This window comes from Mastomys coucha, unplaced genomic scaffold, assembly GCF_008632895.1.
Source record: "Mastomys coucha isolate ucsf_1 unplaced genomic scaffold, UCSF_Mcou_1 pScaffold21, whole genome shotgun sequence".
NCBI classification, from domain to species: Eukaryota; Metazoa; Chordata; class Mammalia; order Rodentia; family Muridae; genus Mastomys; species Mastomys coucha.
In genome coordinates, this window is record NW_022196904.1 from 21722699 (window position 1) to 21732494 (window position 9796).

Here is a 9796-nt window from a genome sequence, read left to right on the forward strand (position 1 = left end):
TGTATATATGGGTTCCAGACCAGCCAAGGGTACATGGACGCAGCCTCAAACAAAGCAATAATAACAATGATGATAATAATAATAATCAGTATGTGACCCAGCCCCTGTTGGGTTCAGAACTGGAGGGGGCCGTGGCTGTAATGGCACATGGCACCCCTAGAGGGCGATAGAGGTCCGGGCACCGTACTTGCGCAAGCACTTTTGTTTTCCAGGACTCCGAGGCCCGCGCATGCGCACATCTCCACCCTGCCGCTGGAGCCGGCGCTTCTGAGGACTCAACGGTCCACAATGTCCGAGCTACCCGGAGAAAGCATGATCCCGGACCTGAGCCCCACGAACGGCGTCGGCGACGTCCTGCAGGCAGGATTTGGCGGAGGCAATGGGGTCCCCGGAGCCCAGGAAGACCCGCTGGCCAGAGCCGCCGGGCCCATGGCGCGGGCCCCGGGCCTGGCTCCCGGGCAGTTCCCCGGCGTGGCGGGCCTGATGGCGATACCGCACGTCCACGCGCCGCTCCTCCTCCTCGAGCTGTACGAGCAGCGGATGTTCCAACACTATCTGCACACCAACCCCCTGATCCCCACCAGGATACTCCACGACATCGAGGAACGCCGCCGGCTGTTCGTGGAGGGCTGCAGGGCTCGGGAGGCGGCCTTCGACGCCAACCCCCTGCAGTTGGACTCGGTCGCCCGCGCCTTCACGCTGGCGCTCGCTGCCCTCGATGCCCGCGGCCCCACGGCTGACTGAGGGGCGGCCTTCGCCTAGAATCCCCAGCCCTCAGGAGGGAGGAGGCGGAGGATCGGGACTGCAGGGGCATCCTCTGCCATGTAGGGAGTTGGAGGCCAGCCTGGGTTACAGGAGACTCTTGTCTTTTAAAGATAAAAATATTGGTGGCCAGGAAGTCAGGTGACTCTTAGGATCAGGGGCAAAGGTCATGAGGTGGGAAATCCAAGCCAGAATCCAGCCCTGGGCAGGGTGGAATGAAGCAGGCCCAGAAAGAGATGGGCACTTGAGGCTTGAGGCTGACCAGCAAAGAGGACTCTTCCGACCTCCACCTGGTGACTGTCAGCAATCTCCCCCTCCCCTGCATTTGTTGCAAATCAGGGTTGCTTCCCTGTGAAGGACGATGGTTTTGCAAAGATGGAAGTCTAAGAATTACCAATGAAAAGGACCACAGAAATGAACGGAGATGCGGGAAGAGAGCAGGGAAATGTGCCAATGTCTCATTATTTCTTGGGTTTGATGTTCTGTAGACAAGCTGTAAATATTCAGATAGGGAAAATCATGTATGTGTTGTGAGATGAGTATTTTTTCAAGACCTTGTGTGATTGTATCCATGTGGAAATAGATGTTAATATTTAAATGATACAGACGCAAGACTCAAAATTAGCAAAAGATACCATGGGAAGTTAAACTTTTCTGCCAAACTGAAAATAGGTATCCATACAGATTTGTGTTAGGGTGGGGAACTGTTTTCTGTAGGGTTTTCAAAACCGTTTTATAAGGCGTATATGAATTGGTACCAGTCTAGTTTTACCCTAATCCCTGGGTACTGAGGATGCATCCCAAGCCTTCTTGCCCTGCTCCCATTCCTCCTGAATCAAGGTAGGGTAGGGTCATGGCTCAGTGGTTAAGCTGTCTACTGCTAAGCCTTATTACTGAATTTGATCCCAGGACCCACGAGCTGGAAACAGCCACACCCATTTCCTCCGAGCACCACTCCCGTGCACATACACATGCAATGTAAAAAAAAATCTACACAGTCCCTATATCAGCATCTTGGGTTTTTATATGTTCAGTCAAATGGAAGTAATTCTATATCAATTTCGGTTTTTTTTGTTTTTGTTTTTGTTTTTTTTTTTTTTGATGACTACTTTTTAAGTCTGTACCTTAACATATTTAATGAACTAGTTGTCTTCTGGACACCTGTATTGTTTGAAAATGTTTCCTTTCTTGTTGTTTTAAAGATTTATGTGTATGTGTGTGAGCCTGCATGCATACGTGTGTGTACCATGTCCATACAAGAGACTGAGGAGACCAGAAGAGGGTGTTGGCTCCCCCAGAACTATAGTTTCAGGCAGCTGTGAGCTCCATGTTGGTTGTGGGAACTGAACCCACTCCACTGAGTCATGTCTCAAATCTATTTTTGTTCTTGTTGTTGGAAACAGGGTCTCTCTTTGTAGCTCTGGCTGGTCTAGAACCTGCTAAGTGGGTAGACCAGGCTAGCCTTGAACTCACAGAGATCCTCCTGCCTTGTACCTAGCTTTTCTGTGGTTTTTTTTGGGGGGGGTGGTTTTGTTCATTGGGGGTTTTTTGAGATGGGGTTTCATGGAACTGGGGCTGATGGTGAATTCCTTGATCCACTTTCCAGGTCCTGAAACTAAGGGTGGGTCACTGTCCCTGGCATTGCTTTTGTAATGTTCTGTGCTTGTTTGCTCTTTCCATAGACTACATGAATGAATAGGAGCAGTTCCAGGGCAAATGCATGGGTATTCCTCATAACTATTTCCAGCCCTCTTTGGGCCTCTGTCTACTTGCATTCACCTAGGAGTTCTTGTGCCTCTTTCTCCACAACAGTCTTGGCTTTGGGAAAAACTCACAGTAAGACTGCACTTAGAGCTGTCAATCTCGTTTATATTTCTCTGCAAGGGGGGACTCTTCAATGTGTAAGGGTCATCTGGCTTTATTTTCCTATGTGTCCATAGCCTTTGTTTGCCAAATCCACATATAACTCACGAAAAAGGCAGTCCGAGATGGGTGTGATGGCACACACCTGTAACCTAAATACTAAATACTCCGGAGGCTGAGACAAGCTGGTCCAGAGTTTAGGCCTGGTATGGCGGGCAGCACACATCCTCAATCCCTGCACTCAGGACACAGAAGCAAGCAGATCTCTATGAGTTTGAGGCCAGCCTGGTGTATATAAGTTCCAGAACCACCATGGTTACATAGTGAGATCTTCACACAAAAAGTCTAGAGTAGCCTGGGCAGTTGAGCAGAGAACTAGAAAAAGTGCTCAGTGGGTAAATAGCTTGCCAAGAAGCCTAGTGATCCCTGGAACCATGTGAAGCTGCAAGGGCTGGCCCCTTCAAAGGTGTCACCGCTACACAGAGCCCATTCCCACACAGTAAACTTTTAACAACTCACCCACTCCTCTGAAGTACTTTACGGATGGCTTCTCAGTGTTGACTGCATTTGAGCTTTCTGCCCTGCGGGAATGTTTATAGCTAGCTGTACATGCTCAACCTTTGTGGTTTCCTGGCTGATGCAGAATGGCCTTGCCACATGTAGCCAAGTATAGTTGACACCTCCAATCTCAGACTCAGAAAGCTAGGGCAGGATGGTTGAGTTTGAGGCTAGCCGGATACTTCCTTGTGAGATCCTACCTGGGGGAAAAAAAAAGTTGGCCACTGTGAATGATAAGGGTGAAATGCTGACATCAGTCTTCATTTTGGACACTTGCCACTCTGGAAGCACCCAGTGTCCAGAGACTTGCTCTCTCCCCCATTTTGGCAGGGAGAAGGGTTCAAGACAGGATCTCTGGGTAACCCTGGCTGTCCTGGAACCCCGTAGATCAGGCTGACCTTAAACTCAGACATCCACCTGCCTCTGCCTCCTGAGTGCTAGGACTAAAGACATGTGCCAACACTAGCTGGTCCATTTTTTTTTCTATAATGTAACTTTAGGGTCAATATGACTATTTTTTACCAAAACGGGTAGCATTTTTATCTGGACTACAGTAAATCTGTGTGTGGGTGAGACTTGGCATCCGTATCTCCCTGTGCAGCTGTGTGGTCCTCACAATTTGTCTCACGTCCTTGTGTTTGAAAGCTTTTATGGGTCTTGCATTATTTTTACTGAGTATATTTTGGGATTTATGGCTGGTGTGAATGAGGTAAATTGAATGCTCTCTAAGTGCTCAGACTTACATTTCTTTAAGGAGGGCAGCCATGCCACATGGCAGATGTGAGGCCAGAGGACCATTTGTAGCAATTCTTTTCCTCTTGCAACATGTGTGGCTCCTGGTATCCAACTTGGCCAAAACACCTTTATCCATTACACTTCACCATCTTGCCACCACTATCTCACAAATAAACCATATTTTTTCTACTTACTTTAAAAATATTTATGCATATGAGTGTTCTGTCAGCATATCTGCAAAAGAGGGCGTCAGATCCCACCATCTGATGGTTGTGAGCCAGCATCTGGGTGCTGGAAAATGAACTCAGGATCTCTGGAGGAGCAGCTTTAACTACTGAGCCATCTCTCCAGCCCCCAACAAATCATATTTTTTTAGACAGGATCTCACTACATATGTAGTAACCCTGGCTAGCCTGGAACTCACTATGTAAACCAGGCTAGCTTCTAATTCACAGAGATCCTGCTGAAATGCTGAGATTAAATGCATGTGACACCACACTCAACAGTTTTTAAAAACTCATTTTACAGCATTATATATATATGTGTTTTTGGTGTATATATATATATATATATATATATATATATATATATATATATATATATATATATATATACACACACATATATATATTTGGTTTTTGGAGACAGGGTTTCTCTGTGTAGCCCTGGCTGTCCTGGAACTCACTCTGTAGACCGGGCTGGCCTCAAACTCAGAAATCTGTCTGCCTCTGCCTCCCAAGTGCTGGAATTAAAGGCATGCGCCACCACCGCCCGGCAGCATTCTATTTTAAAAACTTAATGTTTGTGTAAGTGTGTGTGTATGTGTGTGTGTGTGCGCGCGCGCACGCATGCTCCCTGATTGTATGCCTGTGCCCGGTGCCCTCAGAGGCCCAAAGATGATGTAGGATCTCCTGGAACTGGAGTTAGAGGTAGCCGTGAGTTCTGACGTAGGTGCTGGGAATTGAACCTGAGTCCTCTGGAAGACTTTGATTCCCCAGAACCCACATAAAGATGGAGAGTGAGGCAGTCTTTCTAATCCCAATTAGGCAAAGTGCTTTGTTTAGATCTTTGTATTCAAAGCCAGCCTCACCTACATAAGAAAACCCAGAACAACCAGGGTTGCACCTTGTCTCAAAAAAAAAAAAAAAAGAGAGAGAGTGAGTGGAGAACTGACTTCACAAAAATTTCCTCTGATTGCATACACAAGAATAATAACGTTGGGGTAGTGGTGGTGCACACCTTTAATCTCAGCACTTGGGAGGCAGAGGCAGGCAGATTTCTGAGTTCGAGGCCAGCCTGACTACAGAGTGAGTTCCAGGACAGCCAGAGCTACACAGAGAAACCCTGTCTCGAAAAACTAAAAGAGAAAAAAAAAAGAGTAATAACTATCAATCATTTAAATTTCTAAAATATTTTTAATTTGAAATATATTTTTGAAAAGAGAAGAAAGCTTTGAGATCAGCCACAATCCCTCTTTCCATTTCAACAGTTTGGTTGGGTTGGATTGAGACAGGGTCTCACCATGTAGCTCTGGCTGTTCTGAAACTTAGGGATCTGCCTGCCTCTACCTCCTGACTGCTGGGATTAAAGGTGTGCGCCACCACTGTCCACCTGGCTTAAACTTTTAGCTGTGCCAATAGGATCAAAAGTCTTCCAAACATGTCAGAATTAGGCTATTGGAAATGAAGGCATGACAAATGCTACAGACTGGCTTTGACGGCATGAGGAGTCGAGGCTGGACCACCAGGAACCTTGTATTCCAAGTGATTTAGTCAGCTTCCCATCACTGACCTGAGGTATTGGAGACAATCAAGTACTCTTACAGGGAGAAAAGGTTCACTTGGGCTCAGTCACTGGCCTTGGACCTGTGGTGACATGGTACATCATGGCTTACCTCATGGTGGAGGAAAGCAAGGAGAGAAAGGAAAGGTCTGGGGTCCCAATATCCCCTTCCAGTGCACACACCCAATAACCTAACTCCCTCCCACTAGGCCTCACCTCCTAATGGGTTTCCACTACCTCCCAATAGCAGCAGCGCCTGGGGACCAGGCCTTTAGCATATGAGTCTTTAAGGGCTTAGTATGGACCTTCCCCATCCTTCCTCCCAGCTCTGTCTTGGACCAGATGGGGGAGATGCTGAAGGCCCAGTCACAGGTGACGGCCTCAGACCTCAGGTGTGAGTGTGGTGGTGACAGCAGACATCGTCAGACACAGACACAGGGAAGCAGATTACATTTTTATTTATTTTCCCAAGCCCCACCCAAGCCCCAGCCACCATCAGAAAAGGACCTGGTTTGGCAGCATTTCAGCCCTTCTCATCATCTGCCGAGGCTCCTGAGATGGGGCGAGAAAGAAAACAGTAAAGACAGTGCTCCATAAAAAGATTAGTGTTTCTGTAGGGCTTCGCATTCTAAGGCAGTCCATGGATCAGATTACTCATTTGATATATACGTATACACACACACACACACACACACACACACACACACACACACACACACATATACACACACAACTGAGCTACATGCCCAGCCCTTTTGTGGTTGGTATGTCCAGTATCTGTGCACTTGTGTGTTCAGGTGAACGAACGCATTATATGTCTATACACATACATGTGGAGGCCAGAGGCAAATGTTTTACACACACACACACACACACACACACACACACACACACATATCCCTTAAACTCTTTATGAACTTTATGAAGTCAAGGATTATCCTGAGTCACTGAACCCCCTGCCTCCACCCCTAAACACTGGAACCACAGCTGTGCACCACCTTGTTGGCAAGCAGTCTACCACTGAGCTACATGGCCAGCCCTTTTGTGGTTGGTATGTGCGGGATATGTGCACTTGTGTGTATGGGTGTATGTGTTGTGTGCCTGTATACATACATGTGGAGGCCAGAAGCAGATGTTAAATATCTTTTATCACACTCCAACTTAGTTTTTGTTAAGGCTTATTTACTTTTATTTTATGAGTGTTTGCCAGCATATAAATCCGTGTATACCATATACACACCTAGAGCATGAAGAGGCCAGAAGATGGTGTTTAATTCCCCAGAACCGGAGTTACAGATGGCTGTGAGCCACCATGTGGGTACTGGGACTTGAACTCAGAACCTCTGCAAGAGCAATGCAGTGCTCTTTACCCCTGAGCCATCCCTCCAGCTGGCACCTTATTTTTGACACAGTTTCAAGAACACCGTTTCTACTAAACTGGCAGTGAGACCCTGAGATCCACATAGTCTCTGTCTCAAGCACTGGAGTCACAGGAATATGTGGGTATACCCAACTTCATACCCAAGTGCTGTGAATTTGAATTCAGCTCCTCTCTCTTCACAACCAGTGCTCTTACTCACTGAGCCAACTCCTTAGCCTCCTCAGTCTTTTAGTTTCTTGAGACACACTCTGAGGAGCCCATGTCACCCTCAAACTCCCAGTGAGCCGCCTCCTGCCTCAGTTTACCCAGTGCTTGTAAGTGTGATAACAAGAATAAGCCACCACTCTCAGCTGTAACAAGATATTTTTGAGACCCTTGACTGGATGTTAGATAATCTGAAGACATGTTTTTTTTCAGGTGTCATAATGTCCTTATATTCCCATTATTAAAACTTTTCTCTTAGAACAAGGTGGTAGTCCACACCTGTAATCCTAGCATTTAGGAGGCTGGAGCAAGATATTCTTGAATTGTGGGCCAACCGGAAGTAATTATTAGCTCCCAAAGTCTAGAAATAATAACTTCCCGTATCAGGAACAGAAGTGGAGTGCTTGCTTAGGATACACCAGTGAGGGGCTGGGGGCGTGGCTCAGTGGTAGAGCCCCTGCCTAGAATCCCCCAGTGAGGGGCGGGGGTGTGGCTAAGTGGTAGAGCCCCTGCCTAGAATCCCACAGTGAGGGGCTGGGGGCGTGGCTCAGTGGTAGAGCCTCTGCTTAGGAGACCAAATCTCTACAGTTCATGCCTCACAAATTCAAGATGAAAACCCAAGCATCAATGATATATAAATCATTGCAGACATCTTTTAATATCTTAAAATTTTTAATATCTTAAAATAATGCTAGATTGCCTTTGTGCGCTGTATCTACAATCCAGTGCAGATCAATGCAACCCAACACACTAGCCACATCTCACTGTTAAGTTGAAATGAATTAAGAACTAGGTTTTTAATGATTTTGCTTTGGTTACTTTTTAATTTTGAGACGGTCTCTCTATGCAGTCCAGGATGGCCTCAAACTCACCTCAGTCCTCCTGCCTAAGCCTCCTGAGTCCTGGGGTTACAGACATGTGCTAGCCCACCCTATCTTAAAATAAGATAGGAGAAGGCGGCTGTGGATGCAGCTCCACAGCAAGCTCTCACCTCCCGTGTGAGAGGCCCAGGTCTGATGCAGGACATTAGATCACACTGTGAGCCCCGCAATTGTGTCATTTACTGAAAAAAAAAATCTGCTTCTAGCTGTGGTCTGGCTCAGCCCTTAGCACACACCTTTAATCATAAACAATGAAGGTAAAGTTAGTTTGTAGAAGGAAGCATCCATGTTTGAAAGCGATATCTAATTGAGTGGCAGACAAAGTGATGAATCAGAGGAAGATTTGACAGAATAGGATATGCCCAGCTCTCACAAGCAGAGACAGGAAAGGGAAGCTACATACAAGAGCAGTGAAGAGCGAGAGAAAAGGGAGAAAGTTTTACTGTTCCAGTTGTACAGAGGTTGCAGAAAGAAAACAAGCTAGACACAGGTGAAGACAATACGAGCCAGAGAATGAGAAGGAGCCATAAGGTTTGAACAGATTACCCAAGTTATTATGAGACCAAGCAGAGCAATTCGGTGAGAAACTGAGAGAAGCCAGATTGACTCAGTCAACTGGGAGAGGAGTTTGAGCAGAACATCTAAGTTGAACCGGCCAGCTAGAGTTCAGAAAGATCTATAAAAGAGCGAGCTTAATCAACAGCAAGTCTCAGAGGCTGAAAACATTCTAGGCCTAGATAAGATATACAAAAGCTTCCAAGACTAAGGTAGAAGATGGAGGAGGAAGTCTTGGAGATGCCAATCACTTCAGGATAATAAAAGCTACTTTATACAGGTCAATTTCCAGCACTTCAAGGAGCCGGGAGGAGTGAGGCGGCGGCTGAGAAGTGGTACAATTGTTAAAATGCCTGCCTAGCGCACGCAGGCTCTGGCTTCATTCCACAACACCTAAGAAACTGCAGATGGTTCCACACCTGGAATTCCCAGCGACTGGGAGGTAGAGGCAGGTGGATCCATAGTTGAATGTCATTCTTGTGGGGAGCGGTGGAGCTGGAGAGGCATTCGCCATGGCAAGATGGCGCCTACTTCCGCTGTCGACTCCTAGTAAACAACTGTTTGCGCATGTGCGTAGAGAACTGTTTGCACATGTGCGTAGAGTGAAAAGACGCCGAGTCACGGCCCATTCTGGGGTGTCACGTAGGGTAATGAGCGAACAGCCAATCATGGGCAGACACGCCGCACTGTGGTGTATATAAGCAGTGCGGATTATTGACTCGACCCCTTTTTTCCCTCTGGAGGAGGCAATAAACGTTGCTGCAGAAGGAACCTAGTGTCCGCGTGTCTTCTTGCTGGCGAGACGACTGCGCGGGCTACAGCTGGTGCCGAAACCCAGGACACCGGGAGAGCCTTACAACAGCTGGTAGGTTTCAGAACTGTAGGACAAGGTAAGCTCTGAGAGACATGCTGCTTGATTTTAATTCCTCTGACCCTTTCTCAGGGTTAGAGAGCGCAGCCAAAGCCACGGTAATCGGCGCTTGTTATACATTCTTGCCTGGAGGATAAGAAATGCCCTGCCTCTGTGGCGTCGGGGGCACTTGAGGAGTTACAAGATAGCATGTCAGAAACAGAG

The 9796-nt window shown here is 47.1% G+C and overlaps 2 protein-coding genes across 3 annotated transcripts in view; one reads left to right on the top strand and one right to left on the bottom strand.

The window, feature by feature from the left end:
* Positions 1 to 228: 228 nt before the first annotated feature.
* On the top strand, positions 229 to 1369 carry Eid2b (EP300 interacting inhibitor of differentiation 2B). The gene has a single exon (XM_031384239.1). The coding sequence runs from the start codon at positions 289 to 291 to the stop codon at positions 742 to 744; it is 456 nt and encodes a 151-aa protein (XP_031240099.1). The 5' UTR covers positions 229 to 288; the 3' UTR covers positions 745 to 1369.
* A 4772-nt stretch (positions 1370 to 6141) lies between these two features.
* The window catches only part of Selenov (selenoprotein V), a 10734-nt gene continuing 7079 nt past the window's right edge, over positions 6142 to 9796 (bottom strand). For both annotated transcript variants that reach the window (XM_031385896.1, XM_031385895.1), the window contains one exon: positions 6142 to 6252. The gene's annotated coding sequence lies outside the window, so the exon portion shown is untranslated. The remainder of the gene's footprint in view (positions 6253 to 9796) is intronic.